The sequence below is a fragment of the Alligator sinensis genome, unplaced genomic scaffold (assembly GCF_000455745.1).
Source record: "Alligator sinensis unplaced genomic scaffold, ASM45574v1 scaffold666_1, whole genome shotgun sequence".
Lineage (NCBI taxonomy): Eukaryota > Metazoa > Chordata > Crocodylia > Alligatoridae > Alligator > Alligator sinensis.
The window spans coordinates 1839789-1861436 of record NW_005842216.1 but is presented as its reverse complement, the minus strand read 5'-3'; the positions used below and the strand labels follow the sequence as shown (position 1 = coordinate 1861436).

At 41.3% G+C, this 21648-nt stretch overlaps 1 protein-coding gene across 1 annotated transcript in view; it reads left to right on the top strand.

Annotated features, from left to right (window-relative positions):
• LOC102368371 (sodium/hydrogen exchanger 2-like) overlaps positions 1 to 21648 on the top strand; it is a 66247-nt gene that overhangs the window by 29731 nt on the left and 14868 nt on the right. The window contains exons 5-10 of the mRNA XM_006026989.1: positions 2978 to 3174; positions 8294 to 8383; positions 13862 to 13932; positions 16583 to 16747; positions 18216 to 18327; positions 19839 to 19973. Coding sequence (XP_006027051.1) covers positions 2978 to 3174; positions 8294 to 8383; positions 13862 to 13932; positions 16583 to 16747; positions 18216 to 18327; positions 19839 to 19973 — 770 coding nt within the window. The remainder of the gene's footprint in view (positions 1 to 2977; positions 3175 to 8293; positions 8384 to 13861; positions 13933 to 16582; positions 16748 to 18215; positions 18328 to 19838; positions 19974 to 21648) is intronic.

Below are 21648 nucleotides of genomic sequence, written 5' to 3'. Positions count from 1 at the left end.
GAGCAGGGAGGGAAAGCAGTAACCCCGCCACTTCATTTTGTGAGAAGCCCAATCCTTTGGGAGGGATGTGTTAGACCAGTGATTCTCAACTAGGGTGCCGCAGCACCTTGGAATACCTTGAGATCCTCTCAAGGGTGTTGCAGGATGCTATGCAAATTAGCACTGTTAGGTGTGGAAACATAATTCATAAGATAAACTCAGAGATTTCAAATAGAAATCTGTGGTTATGATCTTTCTAAGTTCTTTGTGACAAAAAATTGGTCTATTTTTTTCAGTAGTAAAAAAACGAGTGAAAACTCAGAGTGAGAAACAACTCACTGTAGAAACAAAACAAGTGAAAATGAGTGAAAACTATTTTTTTTTTCTGTAGTGAAAACTCAGAGCTGGCTGTTTCCAAGGGGTGCCTCAAGTCTAACAAAGTGGAGAACTACTTTAGTAGATCTGTGTGAGAGCACTTCTGAGATTGGGCCCCTGAGGGAGCTTAGGCAAAGGGACACCTGGTTTCTGGATCCCAAGCAGTTCTCAGACTGGGGCAGTGGTGGGCCTGTGCAGAGGCAGGACTCTCGGTACCAAAGGAACTTTGAAGTAAAAAAGTTAGTTGTCCACAGACTTTAAGTGTCTTCAGGTCTAGGCGGCAGCTGTGTGTGGAGGGAAGGAGTTAGGATTGCATGCATTGGCGATGAGTAGGGGGTGCACGCGGGTGCATGTGCACCCCCTGAGTGTGATGGTGCACCCCCTATGAAAAACCAGTGGTTGGCACTCCCCCCCACTCCGACAGCGCCGGTGATGTCTGCGGGAGCCGCCGCTGTGCTGCCGTCGTTCCACTGCCACCAGTGCCGCCGTGCCCTCCCAGCTGCTGGGGGCATGCAGCGTTTATGATTGCATGTCTGGAGTGAGGTGCCTAAATTCTACCTAAATCTCACTTTTCCCATGTCCCTTATTAGAAGATGAAGGGCTTGGATATCTTGTAGCCTGCATTGGCCCCTTTCACTTACAGCTTCAGAACATGTACTAGTGTTTTTTCTTGCAGCTCAAAGGCCCTAAACTGAGAATAAAGCTCTTGAAAAAAGGTCTTTATGATGAAAAATGTTTACTGCTATTGGAACAGGTGGCCTTCATGCATCAGGTGCCAGGACATAGCAGTAGATCCTGAATCTATCCTTGCTTACACTGGGTTAAATCAGAACCAAATCCTTTGAAGCCCGCAGAGTGAGAGAAACATCAGTCCCAGGAGGTGTATAGAGTGGTGTCACACCACCAGGACTCAAGCATCATCTAAAGAATAAAGAAACTGTCTTCTTTTTGCCACAGTGTATCTCCCAGAGAAAAAATATTTTGGCCAAAATGATTAATCGTGTCACTGCTACAAACCGACAAGTCTTGAGGTAGCTTAAAAACCATAAAGGAGTTGAGGATGGAAGGAGTAAAGGAACACAAAGCTGAGATGTGCAGCTGTTATAAACATAGTTCCTTTAAAATTAATAGAGCTGCACCCATTAAACCAAATACAGATCTGGTGCAAGGTCTACACTTTCTATGACCTAAGAAATAGTTCTGTTACCAACCACTCCTACTTAATGGTAGCACTTGAAGTTAATTTGATTGTAAATGACTAGCTTCATTTGGCTCATCTCTACTTGTGAAATGCGGCATTAGTTTGAACTAAAAATGTTATTGTCAGCTAGATGGAAGACTCCATTTGGAAACAGGAGTTCTCATCATCACCTGCTTTTCTTGGCATTAATACCGTAGTGCTCCTAGAACTGGGAATGCACCACTGCCAGAGTGTTAAGTTAATTGAGTTCACTATTCCTGAAGACCCCAAGATTTCTTTTTTAAACTGTTTTTTCTGTGTGATGGGAATTGATTATTCTTAGTTGTAAAAAGGATGTAGGTGTCTGGATAGGTATTGCATATGCATGGTTTTTAAAGCTTATTATATAACAAATAAATTGGTTTAGGGTTTTAAAACACCATTTAAAAAAGCATTAAAAAGTAATAATATTGGTCTAGTTAAATTACCAGCAGACGTCAATGACATTCTTATGTCATCAGTTCTCAAAGAAGCCATTAATCTTTGAAAAGGAAATGCCTATGTCCTGAATTGTTATTAATTAATTATAGTCACCATTTCAAACTTTAAGAGCCTGTTTTTGATCCCGTTTATAGAAGTTTGGTTGGCTTCACTTGAGTAATGCCTGGCTTAATGATATTAGGCATTTCAAACCTTAGGAATTAAGATACACATGCACATTTCTTACACAGTATTTGTGAAGGGAATATTGTAATATTAATGGCTCCATGATTTGATCTACTGCACTTTTTAGCTTGTTTCTTTGCAAATAATTATAAACGGCATTGATTTCTGTGACATCTTCCACAGCCTAAAGTTCACACTATATACATCTTTATGAATTAAGGACTTTAGAATATACAGCAAAGTTAATGCAGTTAGAAAACATATGAAATGTTTAGAGTGCCTTAACTATAGCTTAAAGCTAAAGCAGTTCAAGGGAACTTGTAATGAACATAAGCCACATAGTCAGCTTGTCTTTGTAGTTTAACTTTGTTCTACAAAACCCCAGTTTCTAGAATAGGTCAGAACAATATGCAATGTTTAGAGTGGCCAACAGAGAAATTACTATAGTGTTAGAAGTTTAAAATCTTATTGTTACGTCATGCCCACTAAATGGTGGCCAATCATTTCTATCTCCTGTCTTTTCCAAGTTGGGAGTAATTGAGTCCAGCTTTTTAGTTATACTGGGACCCATACAAGACACGGTGAACATCAGTCCCGTGACTCAGACCACTGAAGGAATCTGGTATATAGTATATTGACGAATTCTTCTCTGCACAGTTTGGACTGATTTATAAGTTGTTCCCATTGTAATAACTATTTGTCCAAAAATATTTCCTACCATTATGACTGTGGTTTCTTTCTGTTTACTAATTTCCCTTTTTGTTTCCTGCTTTTTAGGGGTTCTTGTGTTGACTTTTTTTGTGAACAGATTACATGTGAACACTGTTACTAGCAAGGACCAATTTATTATAGCATACGGAGGTCTCAGAGGTGCAATATGTTTCTCTCTGGTTTTCTTGCTCCCTGACTTTCCTAGAAAAAAGCTCTTCATCGCAGCAACAACAGTCATCATTCTCTTCACTGTGTTTGTACAGGTACAACTGCTATCAATATGTTAGAATACCTATGTCAGTGTAATTATTACCTGGTTCATGACAGTGTTTTATTTCAGATAAATGGCTGACAGTTTTTAGATTGGGTGTGAAGTCTAATGGGAACAAGCATTGAATATAGGAATAAAGGACCAGAAGGGGCTTCACAGGTGATCAAGTTCAGTCCCCTGCATTTACTGCAGCCAGCAAAGTGAACAAAACTCTGGCTTGCATCTACCGATGCATCTCAAGCAAGACCCAGGATGTCATCCTCCCGCTGTACTTGGCCTTGGTGAGGCCACAGCTGGAGTACTGCTTACAATTCTGGGCTCCACAATTCAGAAAGGATGTGGAGAAGCTTGAAAGAGTTCAGAGGATAGCCATGTTCATGATCAGAGAGCAAGAGAGCATGCCTTATGAAGACAGGCTGCGAGCTATGAGACTCTTTAGCCTGGAGAAGTGCAGGCTCAGGGGTGCTTGGTGGTAGCCTATAAGTACATAAGCGGTGTGCATCAGGATCTGGGGGAACGCCTGTTCACCAGAGTGCCCCAAGGGATGACAAGGTCCAACAGCCACAAACTCCTGGAAGACCGTTTTAGGCTGGACATAAGGAAAAAACTTCTTTACTATCCGAGCCCTCAAGTCCTGGAATATATTCAAGAATAAAACTAGTGAGCCTACACTTGTGTCTCCCTGCTGGTGTGCCCCATCTTTCATTGGTGCAGTTCTATCCATAGAAGCAATGGCTAAAATATGATGGGTGAGCAGGTAGTGTAGCTTCCCCTTTTAAAGTGAGGCCTCTACATTTTTTACATAAAACAGAATAAAAACCAAAGCAAAAAACAGTTCTTGAATTTGCTATCAGACCAAGAAGTTTAAACACCTCTGGGGTGCCTGTAGACATGTTGGAAGGCTTCTCCGATGCGCTGTAATTACTCAATTAATTGAATCTGCTAGAGTATGCTAATTAGCGTGCTCCAGTTAGCCTCTGCACCTCGTGTATTAGTGTCCCCATGCTTCAAAATGGTGGTGGGAGTGCTTTAACTAAAGCTTGTTTGAATAGCTTTAGTTAAAGCATCTCCGTTGCCATTTTGAAATGCAGGGATACTGATACATGAGATACTGCAGGCACTTTAATTAGAGCGGCTCTGAGAGGCACTCTAATTAAAGTGCTCCCCTCCCACCCTTGGACCATGTGTAAAAACACTCCCTGAAAATGCCCCTGGTGTCCTACTGTGTGCATATTTATAGTGTAAAATACACCTCAAGTTAAGCCCTCCTCCAAAATAAATCCATTCAGTGTTTCACAGGGGATAAAAGAGTAACTGACATTCCTAAGTTCCCCTTCTGATACGTTCCCTCTTAATTTTAGTTCCGACTGAGATTTGCAAAACCTATTTTGCTTGTGGAAAGTACATGCCCCTCACAAAAAAGGATGTGCAGGAAGAACATGGCTTGGCATTATGGTGCCATCTAGTGGATAATATTCCTAGAAGCTTCTAGGTTGCTAAAAGATTTTGGACCTGATTCTATCAGCCTTTTGCTAGAATTATGCTGCACCAATAGCAAGTTAATAGTTGCAACTGGATTACTGTTTAAATCTCAGTTTTCAGCCTTCTCTGAAATGTGCATGCTTATTTAGCTTATCTTGAAACTAGGTATGTCAGATCACAGCCTGAAGTAGAGTTAGTGGTACAAATTAGGGGTTCTCTGCTTAAGGAATTACCAAGACTTAAGCCTCCTAAAACTGACCTGTTTTTATAAAGGTTCGGGGTTAGGGGCCTTTTATATATAGACAAATGTTTGTGTGAAATAAAGGCTGATATTCTTGTTTACGATAAGAATATAGAGTTGTCCAAATGTGCCTGACTTCTCCCAGGTGTGGTCCACTTCTACGATGTGGATGTAGACTGGGCAAGATTTAAAGCCGGTATAAAGGATGGCTCTAATTAGAGTAGCTTCCAGAGACTTTATTGCATCCAAATGCATAAGGTCCATTCAGTGATTCAATATCTGTCCTTCTCCCTTTCACCACCTCCCATTTGTGTATGATACAGCAGCTGGGGCCTGTGAAGTTTTGAGGCTACAGCCACAGGTGCATATGGGCCTCATGCCTGCTCCACATTCTTGGGGAGAGAATTGCTTTCACTTTACTTATTTCCTACAGGACTCTGCAGCTCACTGCCCACAAATTAGTCTGTGCACAGGCATAGTGATTCACACTCAGATGCTTTATTTTTACAATTAGCCCCATACAGAAGACTTCTTTACATCTTCCTATTATGTACTACAAGCTGAGCAAATATAGTTATGAGTAGGATATGCCATTGGGCCTGGGCCTGGGCCTAGGAATGAGTCTTACAGGCAGCTGGATTTGTACTTCTACTGAAAAGCATCATTTTCAGTTCTCTGTGGCAGGCTGATTGGCATGAGCATAGGCTAGTGGCGGGGAAAGGGTAGTTACATGCAGGTTGACAAGTTTTAAGATGCAAATGTGGGTCAGAAATTGAAAAGATCCGGTCACTCGGCAGGTCCGCTCATGCAGAGCCCTCTGAGTCGCAGACAAAGGTTGTTCTAAGGCAGCGCTTCCATTCCATGGGTGCATCGTAAAATAATTCTCAGGACTGCGAAAGCGCTTTTGTGTAACCTCGGGGCTCAAACAGTGATGTCATCTCCATGCAAAAGGGTGAGAGTTAAACAGAATTCCTTGTGGGTGTGTGTCAGAAGAATGACCCTGTGACCTTGAGTTATTCAGTGGAAACTTAGTGTTTTTAAAGACTAACTTGATTCACATTCTGGATACCTATTGCATCATGTAGCCAGGACAACCTCCAGAGCCAGAAATATTTAAACTTGCTTAAAACAATCGCATGATGTGCTTTGACACAGAAAAGGCATATCAAAATAATAGATACAAATATTGAAGGAAGGCTTTAAAAATCAGCCATTGGAAAGCCAAAGGGAATATTTCTATTTACACTGGGTGCAGGATGAGCCCAGAATGATTACTTCAGTATCCATGCATTCTTCATGGTGCATTTTTACCTATGAAGTAAATGAGAAGAAACAAAGGATTTGCCCCATATTAGTGTCCAGCTCTTATTGTTGCTGCTTTTTATTTGTGTGGGGAACAATGATTTTTGCTTAAACTAGTGAGCCTACACTTTTGGAATGGAACAGATTTTGACCTGAGGAGAGCTTGTCTGAGTGAAAACAAGCCAACAGTAGGGCAGACTGTCCTTGGCCCTTATGCAGGTGCTTAGGGGTGTGGGAATATGCAAGCAGCTGCAAGAGCACAGATCTACTTTGTTGTCTTGGAAGTCCCAGCATGTATCTGGCAGTGCTTGTATCGGGCACAAAAATGACCAAGCATGTAAGCAATTAGGCTTATCTCTACATGTTTATATCTATGCATTATATAACCCAGTTTATTTTGGTCATTGTTGACCTATTACATAAGTATTCTCACCAGTCCTACATGACAGAACTAGACTGATCAATAGTTTTGTGAAAGTTTATTAAGCAATCGACACATTCTAACAGCATCCAGACTGGCCTGGATGTATGGCATTTCACCCGTAAGCCCTCAAAAGACTTTGGTTTGTCTTGAATGCCTCCAAAGAGCTTCATTGTTCTCTTTTTTCAATGTAATTTAAAAACTAAATGCCATGTTCTCCATTTATAGTTCAATCTCTTTGCCTATTCAGACCGTGACCTCCCCGGTAAAACTGCTAACAAAGATAACAATTGTGAAGGTTTTTTGTGTAGGTGTTTGTGTGTGTGAACTGTAGATATTTGTTCACTAGCTACTGGATCAACACCAATAATGTATTATACACATGGGTCAGGTTACAGCCTGAATTAAAGCCTCAAGCTGGCAAGTTGTGCCCAGAGGGTGCAGGAGTTTTCCCACCCCTATATAAGTCCAATGGTCCCCTTACCTAAAACAAAACAAGGCTCAGGATGAGAGCCAATGAACTATCTCTCTCTCTCTCTCTCTCTCTCCCCCTGTGTGTGTGTGTTTGCATGCGTGTGAAGTTAAGAGTCTTGGTGACAAAACTCCAGACTGTCACTTTAAAATGAAAACAAGCCCAAGGGAAAGACAAGAGTCCAAATTACATAGGCGCTGCCTTATTTGCAAAGTGCCATTTCTAAATGAGTAAAATGTATATTATTTACATTGAATGTTGATGAGTTCTGTACTGATATTAGTAATTAAAATGAAACATTAATTTTCTCACAATTAAAAAGATTTTTCGGTTGTCTTCTGTGCCAACTCTTGTGACACTTAAGAGCCATGAACACCAGCTACTGTAGCATTTCTGCTGTGAACTTCTCTTAGAAAAGTCATTTAATGAAGTGGCAGGTTTAAAAAAATAGAATATATTACCATCAAAGCATCACCTTCAAACTTATCTTAGTCAAGAGGCAGATGAAAAACTTTTCCCACCTTTTACCAGTTGGATACATTGATTAATCAGCTTACTGTACTGGCAGAAAAATCAGACTCTCTGGGTAATGAGTTCTAATGTATGATATTCTAAACTAGAAATCAAGAAACAGAGGATCTGCTTCATTTTAGGAAAATCTTGAAATGTACTCAGCAGGGTACCAAGTACCTTCTTCAGGGTGCTGCATATCATCATCAATTAATGTATTTAAATATAAGCTCCTTCTATAAAACAAAAGTTGCAGGCTTAATGCAGAAACTGCCAGTTGAAGATCTGTCACCTCTGCTATGCAGGTGGTCAGGTTGAGTGGTTATAATGGTCCCTTTGGGCTTAAGATCCACAAATGTCTGACTTCCCATTGATGAGACTCAGTTATTAACATGACTTGTCTGTTACCAAATAGAGAATGTGGATGATAAATGAGTTGTTAAATTGTCATTGTCTTTGCATAGCTTCCTTTTCTGATGAAAGAATGCTTAGCAGAGACTGGTTGAAAGAGGGACTTCTCTCCCTGGAAACAAGTCCATACTCAGTGCAGCAAAAACTGGGTCGTTCCACTCATTTAGCATTGACACCCATAATTCTGTGCGGAGGAAGATGTAGAATTACAAAACCTACTGATTTGATATGAAGAGACTCTGATTTCTCTGTTATGCGTTATTATGCTGCAGGGAATGACCATCCGTCCCCTTGTGGAATTATTAGATGTCAAGAGGAAAAGAGAAAGTGCCCCCACTGTTGGAGAACAGATTCACATGCGGGTAAGTGGTTCAACTCTGGAAACATAGCCCAAGCATCCTGATTCTGTGCCAGGAGGCCTGCTTATCTAGCAATGCAATTTGACTACACTTATCCATGGCCAAGACACAAAGTGCATTGAAGTCAATGAAAAAACTCCCACTTTATGCAAGCTCCACAAGTAAAAACTATCAAACCTAGTCCTGGGGATAAGGATATACCTGACACAAAGAAAGCGTGCTCTGCAGTGGTCTTCCATGTCCTGCCCCTGTGTTAAGTGGGACTGAGGCCACATACATATGCATCCGGAGGAAGACGGGGCTGTAAATACTTAGTTAAAGTTAACTGGATGTTAATTTTTGTGGTGTTGAATTGCAAGGATTATCAGACATGAAAAACAAGATTTGGTTTCCCTAACACACTGGTACAGGGTTCTAAACTAAATTAATGTAGTTGCCTTGGCTCACTTCTTCTCCAAGTCAAAATATCATTCATTTCTATGGCGACCTATATAGCCTTGATGTAATTGGAAAACTTTTTAGTGTCTATCAGCTTTAGCAGATCAGATGTTATGTCAAATGCAGTAGCTGAAAGCCTTAGAACTACAGATAGAAATCACTTTTAAACAGTCACTTGAACAGGACAGGAAGGCAAAGTGATTTGCTCAAGGTCATGGAGTAGGTCAATGCCAAATTCAGTAATAGAACTCCTGACTTCACATTTGCAGGACTGTGACTTTATCTGCTGCACCACACTGCCTGCAGGACATGCTGGGCTAGATCCTCAGTTGGACCAGTTTTCAACTGAATACAGCTGTGGGTAATTTTGGGAGGTTAAGGTGGACAACTAGAGATAAGTGGAATGCAGGGTGTCATGGGGAAACTCCTTTGCACCTCTGATATGCTGTTATACCTTAAGTGCCAGACAGAAGGGACATAGAGCTGGTTACCTTCATTGTGCCAAGTGGGGATACCAGGTTGCCAAGGGTAAGCTTCAAGGCTGATTTATACCAGTGCAGCAGTGCAGAGGAACCAGTGCTTGGGTCACTGTCTAGCCCACTGCACTTTACATATCAAGACAAATAGGACTTCAAAACATTTAATTGGACATTGACAGTAATGGCAGTTTCTGATTCCCATTGCCAATGTTTAGGGCTTACAGGCACACATTAAACAAAAGGGAAAATGATTGTGTAGAGGAAACAGCTAAGGTGACTGTACAGTACGCCCAAGGGCTGCCAAACACAAGGAGGGAGCAAACTGGAAAGGTTTAGTTTTGTCTCTCATCACTTCTGGTTCTTTTAATTGGAAGAGTTACTTGTAGCAATAGTTGGTATTGTGGCAGTGCAGTTTTAAAACAGATGGAGTCCCTTGAAACATTTTGTCAAGGGTAAAGTATGGGTTATAAATAGAATGTTTTTAGTGGTAAAGCATTTTTCAACTGAGTGCTAATTTCAAGGGAATATTTCTATTCTCTTTAACTAACAAAAATAAAGGTGCTAGGTCTGAGAGCACTGGTAGGTTGAGCAAATGCTTGACGTCCTCACAATTAGTATGTATTACGGGGCTTTGTCTAAGGTTAATGAAATAGTTGAATAGGCTGAAGAGGTTTTTTCCTATAGCAAACAGGAAATACTTTTCTTCTTTTGTTAGTGTGTGAATAGTAAATCATTATTGAAGATGTGTTTATTGGGTAATGTTAGCTGAAAACTGCTGTGTACCAATTAAGTTAAGTAGACAAGGTAACAATGCAGGTAGTTAGAGAGCAAACACTCAGGAACCCAGAGGCAGTTTTCTTCCTTTAATTTATTTCTTTAGTGGAGATAATTGTAATGTGCAGTCTGAGATCCCTTTCCCATTCTGATGGAAAAATATGGCCTAGGATTTTTAAACTAAATATTTGCATTCATAGCATCACAAATAATGGGCTAATTTTGCAGCCCTCATGTAACCAGAACTTTTGCCAAGGATAGAATGGAAATGGGCCCACTGTAGATACCCATCAACATAAGTAGCTATGCCAGTCTGCTGCTGTGAGGGACTGGTGATCTCCGTGCATTGAACGGTTTTTAAATACCATTAGAAGCACTAGCACAGTGTTTCCCAACCTTTTCCACCCCAAGGCATGCTTACATTAGTAAAAATTTTCCGTGGCATACCTGTTAATGGATTCCCCATCCCCATAGTTATAAGCTCATTGTAACTCATTGCTGCAACAAAATTCTGTGGCACAGCTGTTCAGAGGCTCATGAACTGTGCATCCCCCACAGCCAACACATGCGCAGTAGATGAATTTCCTTCTGCTTGTTTAGTTCTCTCTCTCCCCTACAGCCAACACACGTGCAAGTCTTCTGTGAATATCTCATCAGCGTGGCTTATTCATTAGTGCTAGATGCCTGGAGAACTTTCTTCCCATTATTCCAAGATTCTTGGAACATAACAGGGAGCTCTCTGTGGCTCACTGGTGTGCCATGGCACAGTGGTTGAAAAGCACTGACTAGCACATCCCAGCCACACTCCCGTATTTAGCTGTAGCTAGTGTCCAAGGCTTCAGAGGACAACGAAAAAAAATGAATCCCAGAATAATGCATTACTTTCTGCCCCCTACAGGCAATGAGATACAGTTGCCTTTTTTAGCCTAATCCTGTAGATACCAGACACTTGAATTCAGATATAATTTGTGCTGATTATCAGTATTATATAACTAGGGGTGAGTGAGAGGGACATCAGCCAACTTGGAGGGCATCAAAATTGTCCCCCATCCCTGTGGAGTCTGTGCGCCTTCAGCAAGAACAACTCTACAGTAGGGGTGTGCGAAATGGGTCCTATTTGATTCAGATTCGGCCTGAATCAGGGATAGTGATTCAATTAGTTGATTTGGATCACTGTCCCTGATTCGATTTGGCTGAATCCAAATCTGAGGATTTGATGCTGATTTGGAGAATCAGCGATTTGGACGCAGACACAGCTTTAAATGTTTTTTCTACATACCTCAAGGTACCAGCGTGGCTTGTGAGCACTGCGATCCTGGGGCGCATGGAGCATCCCACAGGAGTGCAGGGGGCCCTCTATGTGCTTGGTAGCGAACCTGGAAGTGGACTGGAAGTACTTCCAGTCTACTTCCGGGTCTGCCAGGGAGTGCTCAGGGGGGACCCGCGCATCTCCCTGGCTCAGCGATTGGCCACAGGGGGACCCTGGGTGCTCCCCGAACCCAGGAGGCACTAGTCGCTGAGCTGGGGGGGTGTGGGGCGGCCCCCCAGCATGCTCCCTGGTGGACCCGGAAGTGGACTGGAAGTACTTCTGGTCCACTTCCAGGTCTGCTGCTGAGTGCGCTGGGGAGCCCCCCACGCTCCTGTGGGTCACTCCATGCACCCCAACATCGCAGCACTCACAAGCTCTTGCTACCTCAAGATATGTAGAAAAAAACATTTAAAGGTGTGTCTATGTCCAAATTTCCAAATCTTTCCAAATCTCTCTGATGGCTCCGATTTGGAGAGATGAAAGGGTTCTCTGATTCGATTTGGATTCAGAGATTTGGGCAACGAATCGGGTCAAATTTCCACCAAATCGAATCAGGGACCGAAGCATCACACAGCCCTACTCTACAGCATTTCTCTTGAAGCAGCAGCTGGTGCACAGACATTACAGTGATACTGCTTTAAGAGCAAGAACCAGAGCGGGCAGAGCATGCAGTGATAGCAGCAGCCAGGGTAAGATTCTTGCATGGCACTTCCTCCCCAAGCTCTTCAAACCCCTGTTCACCTCCCTCCCTGGCTCTTAGACCCATTCCACCCCCCTGCCATGACTCCCCACTCTCCTGCATGGTATGCCCAGGTCCACTGCAGATTACTAGCTTAAGAACAACTCTATTTTACCATGTAATCCCCTTCATAAACTTGTCAGGCTCCACCTTGAAGCATTTCCATGTTCCTTGCTCCCATTGCAAGCACCATTCCAAGCTTCACTCCTTTTAATTTCCAGTATAATTTTGTTTGCGATATGTTTGAATCTGTTTGATCTTGTGCCAATATTGTTAATATAAATAACTCTTCCTCCTCCCTGATATTTACCCTGTGAATGTGTTTACAAAGAGGAATTAATCATATTTCCTCTCACCCTTCATATTGCTAAGCTGTTTTAATTGACTCACAAAATAGATTGTCCATTCCTGAGACATTAGCATGACGTTCTCTCTGGATTAGCAGTGTAGATATTTCCTGGGCCTATCAGAAACACACTGCTGGTACTGTACAAATATAACAATAAGAAAGAGCCTCCTGTCAGTGATTTGTGGTTCTGATCCATCCTGATTTAAATATATAAAGTGTAAAGATGGGCCAGAAATGGACATCCACTAAGACTCAGTGGGTAAATAATTCAGCTGTTTCATTTATTCCTACATGGCAGGGCAGGTATCTGTCAAACATTTATTACTCAAACAAACTTCTGCTTAAAAGACTAAGAACAATTAATCTTCTTAGTATTTCCTACTGCTGGAAAGATGGAAAACAGAATCTTAGGAGAGAGACGAGAAGGCAAATTTCTGTAGCATTACGTTTTGTGAACATCCCTCTTTCAAGCCACCTCTGAAGGACCTGTTTTGACAGGCAAAAAGAGTGTGTTTTTTCTTCAGTCACATTAGCTCAAAGGAGTTAACCTGATGGAAAAGCCCCACCAAGTCTTAGGATAGTATTTCTGAAATCATGGTAGCTGGTATTCATGGGTTATCATGGGTTGTGGTATTCAGGAGAATCAAAGTATGAGGAAAGCTGGATTTAGAGAGTATGCTCACATTCTCAACTCTATACACATTGGAAACTTAGAATATCTCTAATTGCAAAAGTAGATTTCTCTAACTAGAATGGGAGGAAGCTTCTGAGAGCTTAGGTCCAGGTGGCTGATGACGTAATGAACAGTAGCATAGCAGAATCTGCTGCCTGTCTATTGATGACAGCAGCTAGGGAGGCAATTTGGAAAGTTCCAAAGACTTTGAATGTGTGTTAAGCTTTGTAAATAAACCTGTTCAGGATCTTTCATACAGAAATGTGGACTGGCTCTGGGACAGGGGAGAATTTATTATTCAAGAGAAGCCCCAGCTACCAGCTGTGAATTAAAGGCATCTTTCTCCTGAGATAAGTTGCCTTCAAACCATGGTGGTAGGAGCTTTCAGTGTTTATCAAGCCCCAATATGCAGAACATACAAGCCGTTGGCCATCCTGCATGTATCATAAGGAACAGATCCATGTCCCTCAGTGATTAGTCTTTGTTTTCACAGAACTGAAAGAGAGAAGCAAATCACTCATTGTACTCTAGAACCAAAGAATATGCATGTATAATTGAACGGGGAATTTACACAGATGGCTCCTGTCCTTGTTCACTGGATCTGTGTACCTAGCTAAAAATGTCTCACATTTTGTCTGCTGGTTTTTGATGTAATCTAACAGAGTTCATCATGTATGCAATAATACACCAGTGTATAGCAAAATCCTCTCTTCTGTTTAGTTCTTGGATCATTTGCTGGCTGGCATAGAAGATATATGTGGACACTGGGGACAGTATTACTGGAAAGACAAGTAAGGATTTGCCAAAAATACAACTGTGTACATGTGTAGAAAAAAATGAGCCTGGTTTCTGTTTCCATAAGTTTCCACTGGGGATTGCTGAGCTTCATCCATCCATGTGTCATAAAGCAGATGACAGTTGCAAACAAAGAGAGGGCAGCTTCTCCTTTCTTTTTTCAAGCAGGGAAGATGTAACCAGCTTGTCTGGGCACCAAGTCAGAACAGACCATCCCCCTTCCTCCATGACGATTCTCTCCTCCCTCCTCTGAATGTCACACATACTACAGCACTGAAGAGGATTCCTTTGTTCTCTTCCCAAAACCCTTATCCCAAAAACCTTAGCTCCCCCTCCCCATCAAAGCAGACTCTGAAATGCTTTAAATGAAAGGCTTACAAGAGTTGTCATGCCAGCACCATGCACAGCACTTGTTGCTTCAGTGATCGTTCCAGCAGCTTGTTTCTTTGTGGTGCTGATTGGGGCCCTAGCCCTGCAAATATGTACATGCTTATCTGGACAGATTTAAGTTAAAGTTGCTCCTACATATAACAGGAAGCACAATAGTACAGCTTGAAAGAGCTGAACCTCACGTTTTCCAGACACCATATTTTTTGCCAGGGTGTGCTGATTCTCTTACTGCTGGTTAGGTATAGCAGGAACACTAGGAAAGTGCTAGTACCATCTGGGCCTTTGATATCCTGCTGGGGCAAAGTTGGAATGATGCACCAAAATAGCAGAGTGAATTCATTCTGATTTTCAATAGCAAAAGTGTCAAAGAGGAACTTGTGCGCACCCCAGTTTAAAGACTAAGATGCCAACATGACTTATTCTCATACAGACATGGCTAAGCTTGGAAATGTTGGGATCATTCTGGCATTATCTGTTTCAGTATGGTTATTTCCATTAGTCTTTCATTTTTATAAAATTGAATGTGCCCCAGTCCTTTACATGCTACTTTGTGGATTATGGGGAGTTTGGGGAACTACCAGTAATTTGTTTTTCATTCCTTTATGAGTCTCCCTCTCTCTTTTTTTGATGCTGCTTTAATTGGTTTGTAGAGGAGCATGAAGTCCTTTTACAATGACAGCTGAAGGTAAAGGCAGAAGATACGGGATGTCCAGCCCAGCATTCAGAAATAAGCAAACTCAACTCTAAAAAAAGGGACATGGGCAGACAAGGACATTTTCATTACTTTAACAATGCTAGTGATACAACAATTAATATCTCTGTAGTCTAAGGAAAAACCTGTTTCCTTTAAAGAACAGGAACAGTACATAATCTATTATTTGTTACCTTTTATCATTTATTTTTCTTCATGTTACAGGTATTTGCTGTTATATTATTGAACCTGCAGCTATTCTTTACATTTCTGGTTTAATTCAGTTTGCTCCTCCTTCCCTTTCATTGTCCACCTCTCCTCTTCCCTGTCAATGCTACTGCTGTTAGTCATTCTTGTGTTTAGATCAGTGAAGAAGCACAAATCTGAAAACAGTGCTTTTCTATGTCCACCTTGTAAATAGCAGGAAAGGTAAGTTGTTTGGAACAGTCTTTGGAAGCTGCTGTCAATGGACAAATCACAAACTGGTAGATTTGTACACATTTGGGAAGTTGGGTTTTATAAAAGAAAACAAAGACCCTAAAGTGCATTGCTAATGATCTACCATATTTAATTATTTCATTGTACAAACACTGATATACCTTCCTTTCTGGTAAGGATTCTAGGTAACAGTCTGACACACTCTTTTTCTGCTGAGATTTACTGTATTTGGAACAGCCACTAGAGGGTATTGAAAGTGTTGCCTACTTACAAATTCAGGATTGGATCCTCCTGAATGTAGCGCATGTTCCTGTTGGCCAAACAATAGCCAAGCCTAAGTGCCAGTAACTAATGTGAACTAGATGTGCTCCAAGTACTGCGATGAGAGCTGTCTAAGCAGACAGAAGAGGGAGCTGAATTGAGAGAGGCTTCTGGAAGCTGCTTAGGCTGCTGGCTTGATTTCTTTCAAGTCTGTTTGATCTGATGTATCAGATGGACTTTAAGATAGATTTGGCTCTTTGAAGGCATTTTATGACATGACAAATTGCATTCAGAGGACTGTAAATAACTTAATCTAGGGGTGGCCCTGAATGCTACATCAGGTGCTCAGGGCAGCACAGGGCCTGATCCTGGCATGCAGGGCTGGGTGGGGCAGTACAGGCCCTGCAGACTGATTTCTGTATGGGGGCATGCAGGGCTTGGCAGAGGCAATACAGGCCAGATCCTGGCTTGTGGGTCCAGTCTGGCCTGCAGATTGCCTTGTGCCACTCAGAGTTGATCACCACTGACTTAATCTATGTGCTACACTATTGAATTAATATGGTGTCCAATCTTATATTTGTGATATGCCCAGGCAGAAAACTGGGCAGGACAGGTATCCTAAACCATTAGTTGCTGGAAAACACGTAGTTAAAGGAGTACAAGCTCATCTGTTAAAACTAGGTCTGAGTCTTGGAGTAAAGATATAAGGGAATTTCTGTAACTCTGTTCAAACCAAAGAGCATGATGGTGTTAGCACAACAGTGTTTTCTCTTGGGCTCATGGAAGCTTATGCTATATATCTTTGATTTAGTTAGTCTATAATGTGTGAATCAACCCTATGCTTTGTCTTATTTGTTCTTGGACAGATTTGAGTACTTCAACAGCAAGTATTTGCAGAAGTTCCTACTCCGAGAGTACAGCCAGCCCAAATCAAGTATTGTGCTTCTCTATGAAAAGCTGGAGAGGAAACATGCCATTGAGCTTGTAGAAGCGGGCCAGTTAATTCATACACCATCCCATGCATCTTTGCTGTAAGTATGTTCCTAACCCTCTCTAATGACACACATAGTAATTCAGAAAAGCTAATGTGAGGTGGATTCCCTGCTGGGGAATTCTGTGGGGCTCATTTCCTGGTAACACAAATGTACCCTCAGGGAACACGGAAATGACAAAAACTTTTCTCAAATGGAAAATGTGGTTAAAAAAACTCCTGACAAAACTCATTCCCTACATGTTTGGATTGTCCACACTACATGAATGGGCTCTCAAAAGATGAAAGTGCTAGCCAGTTCCCTGACACAAGATGGTTATACAATTAACTTTATAGTAAAACACTTTCCCCAATTAAAATTCAGTTTGTCAGTTGATTCCAAGTAGCTGAGGCACCAGACTGGCTTTGCCATCTGCCTGGGCTGCTGCCTACTAGGGATGGTGAAGGAATAAAGATTGCTGTAGCATGGAGATGGGGAAGGGACCCAAATGCAACCTCACATACATCAAATCTGAAAGCACTGATGCCTACATCTGGGTTGACCAAGCAGCTTAGTTGTGCTCAGTGACAAAGGCTGTGACAGACATGGAGCCCCCATCCAGCAGTTAACTGGAAGAGGAAGCATGTCAGTTTAACCTTGCTCCCCAACTTCTGTATAGATTAGGTGCTTCAGTGGGGCTTTTTGGTGCTTTTATCTAAAGCTGATTCAATCAGCTATTAGATAACATTGCCAAAAAGCCCTGCTGAAGCACGTGATCTATACAGACATTTGGCAAGCCAGGTCAAACCAACACAATGCCTCTTCTGGGCATGCACTGTGCTTGGCGTGGGGGCATGCTGAGCTGAAAGTAAAGCACTTTTTTTTTCTTCATGTCTGTAAGCAGCCAAAGGGACCAGATACCAGTATAGACTGACCAATATCCACTGGGAAAAAAACATACTAGTGGTTCTTCTGGGTCCATGGACTTGGAAGGCTGCATCCCAAAGCCCATCCCACTTCAGGGAAGAGTTACATGGAGACCTTACAAAGTTTCCTCTCTTCTGCTTCTTGCTTTCTGTCTCCACAGGAAGGGTTGGTGTCACCCAGAAAGATAATAAATTAAAATGCAGTTGGTGTCCAGTATCACTGAATTACCCAGCAATAAAGCTCCTGTCAGTGCTGTGTGGGTGCATATCACTGCCTAAGATTGTACCTGAACAATGAACATTTACCCTGTTTGTGTGGTACAGGCTGGTTTTGCACCTGTACAATTACTTAGTCATTATGGAGAAAACAATGGCAAGCCTGGGCAGTTAGGTAAAACATTAAAATGACAGGCTTTCATCCCATCTCCTCCAGACATTTTTGTTCTTCCACTGGTTCTTGCTGTTCTCTTATCCAAAGTCCCCATATTGTTCTTTGTCTTTGGCAAACAAGCTGCTGATGGTAACCTCCACTTTATTAAGGGACTTTGTAGCTTATCTCCTGTGATAAGCATTAATGAAGAACCTATGTGTTTTCTTTGCAGTGACAGCCGAAAGTCTGCTGGAATGGTCAAAATAGTGGATGGCCTGAATTCAGATGTACTGGAAAATATACAGAAAATATTGGCAAGGAACCTGTACAAAATCAGAAGAACGGTAAGGTTTTGTTTACTCGAGATATATGGTATTCAGACAGTACAGTACAATTAGTGCCTTTCTCAGCAGCATGTGCAGATGTTAGTATTATTTAGATATGCTATTAATGAGCTGTCTATAAGGAGAACTGGCTGTGAGAAATGGGATCTAACACTCAACTCAATGGCACTTCTTTGCTGCTCTGTTTACAACATGGCTTTTGAATGCTGCATCCAAACGGTTCGATAATTTCAGGAAATGTTCTAGCATCAATATACAGCACAGAAAGGGGGAAACAGGGAATATATGGGCAGCAAGGCATCTGTTTACCACAGCCAGCAGCTTCAAGCATCTCTCCAATTGCCTGTAGGTACAAGAACTGCTTAGGAGTTGCAGTTAACACATTCTATCATAAAATCCCGCATCCTAGCTCTGCTCATGATCCTGATCCAACTGAAAGTGTTGGCAACCTGAAAGACACAGAGAAAAAAATATTAAAATGGGGTTGCAGGGAGGAAGGGGGATGAATGAGGGATGAAGGGAATGATAGCGCACACAGCCCCAGCTTGGGGGTCATTGGGGGAATAGAAAAGCCTTGTTTGGGGATGTAGAGTGAAGGAGGAATGGAAGAACATTGGGGAAAATGGGAAACAAAGGTGGCACAGAGGGCCCTTGGCATAAGGGAGAATAAAGGACCCTGGTAGATAGAGAATGGACAACTGGGGCCACAGAGAACCCCTGGTATCCCAGGAGGTGTGTAGAGTTTACAAGCAGTCTCTCTCGTGTGCAATGTTTTTGGCCTACAGAAAGCTGTGACCCACTAGTAGGAATTAATTGAAAAACGTTTTAAAGCCGCTCAGCAGTTTTGCTATGAAGCTTATACACTTGGGATGTATAAAACATGCCTGCTGCTTGCAGAATAACTCATGAATAATCTCTGGCTTTCTGTCTTAGGTTTTTTTACAGATTGCATGACTGTGCTATATTAGTTGCTCATATGGTGAGATGTGGAGCCTTATCCTTAAAGTCTAACTAAGCCTTTGTATTTTGGATTAGGCATGAAATGCCAGATCACTAGGGATGTGGGTAATGTGGGTATCTCAGCACAGAGGGATCAAATACCACCTTTAGTCTTTCTGTTGAGCTGAGAGGCAACAAGATAAGACTTCTGGGGAATGGGAAAAGCACATGGGGAAAAATCAAGCTCTGGTTTCTGTTTTTACTAACTCCAGTCTAAATCCAAACTAGACAGTGGAAAGACTCCACATTTACACTGGAACTAGTGAGAGCAGAATCTGGCCATAAAAATTGATACTTGTACTAAATATGGTGCTGAACCAATCCCCATTAAAGCTGATAGAAAGATTCCCATTGACTCCAGTTAGAGCTGGAACAAGCTCTTTCTCATTTCATGGATATGGAAGATGCTTTTATAATTCCTCATGGAGATTTCTTTGAGTTATCTTATGTTGAATATAGCAGGCGTTTTATACATTCAGTTTAACATCTATGTTTTGGTGGAATGTGAGCAGGTGCCAGCATACAACAGGCACACGCTTCCTGGAGAGACTGGGACAGAGGAACAGGCAAAAGAGATCCTAATCCTCAGACACAGGAGTCTTCGGTTGCAAATGAACAAAAGTGACTTGGCTCACTCTGGAAAGGAGGTAATGAGGGGTTAGAAAACCTTTTAATTGTAGTGTGGTGCACATTTCATGTTCATTCTCTTGAATATTCACTGATGAGGAGTCTCTTATTCAGTACTGATGATATAAAAGTTAGCACTGAGCTCCAGAAAGAAAATGGTTTAAAGAAAGAAGTCACAGCCTATACAAAAGTGTCCTTCAACCCTGATTTGAATGTTAGTGACTAGGAGACTTTTTGAGTTATCTGAAAAATTCAGAACACTCACTTGTAAGTGAACTGTAGTTCCCTGTACAGCACATTTCAGCTTCCAGTTATCATATAATCTATCAGTGTGAGGACAGTTATTTATTTAATAATCTGTTATTACCTGAGACCTGGTTTCTACAGGATGTAGGTCTATTTTTCATGTTTTCTTTTCAGGGAGGATTTCATAAAAGGCAGAACCTTTGGTACACAAGTTGTTACAAGCACAGATGGATTGTAAAACCACCCCACCCTCCAGTTCCTTCAAAAGGACAGAACGATTTTTGTGAACTTGTTATTTCTGTCAGAATTTTGTCATTTCTTAAGCTAGCTACAGTTTTGGAAACCCTGAAGAAATGAAAAAATAAAAAATGTTGCATATCTAATTTGTAAGATGCCCACTTCAGGGCCACATCTACCACTGGCATAACCCCACAACCCTTCATGTTGTGTATCAGAAAAGAAATAGACAAAATATTTTACTGTAACTATTCATTACTGAGCATGAAAGGTAACTACAATTCAAGATTCAATGCAAGCACATATTCACAAAGAGTGGAGCATAGTCCATAACTTCCATGGAAGCCAATTAAATGATTTAGACAAATAGCTATCTGAGATGGTCCAGGTATATTTAATCCTATCTTGATACAGGGAATGAACTACTAGACGATCTCTTGAGGTTTCTTTTAGCCTACATTTAAATGATTCTAATGGCAGTAGGAATGACCCATCTTATTTAGCTTCCAAAACCCATTTATGGTAGTTCACATAAACTGAGTGAGGAAATTAAGCATGTTTTTAAACCTCATTGACTTCAGTAGGAATTAAGCACATGCTTAAATATTTTGCTGAGTTGGAGCAAGGACTCCAAGGGCAAAACATAGCCTTTAATGCATATAATAAAAGCAGGAGGAACATAGCGTAACATTTTAAAATAAATGATTAATGTTTCTTTATTTAGATAGAGATTTTTCCCTGCTAGGAAAAGAACCTCTACACAGCCAGAGGCTTTTATTTCACTCTGACTTCTTTTCTGAAATTCCAGTCATTGATGAGCCTACCGAGATCTGAAGTAATATACCAAATGCTTCTACTTCTAGTCCTTCATTCGCAGGAAGGTGTTTTAGCAAACAACTGCAATGATATAATTTGATCATTTACATGCTGATTGATACTTATAATTCAAAATAGATAGAAGAGAACCTGGCATGTTCTTGTAGAACATTTGGTATAATTAAATTTTAAAAGAAATACATTGAGCTAATGCTAATTTTGTGAGCAAGATTATATACGATAAATAAGGGCATTCAACTCTTAACTCTTTCACTTCATCATTGACATCCTCTGTTCTTTCTGTTAGGTATTTCAGGGCATATGGTATAAACTTCAAATGTTGAGGCTCAGGCTTTTTTTTCTGATTAATGGTAATGGACTTTTAAGGTGACTGGA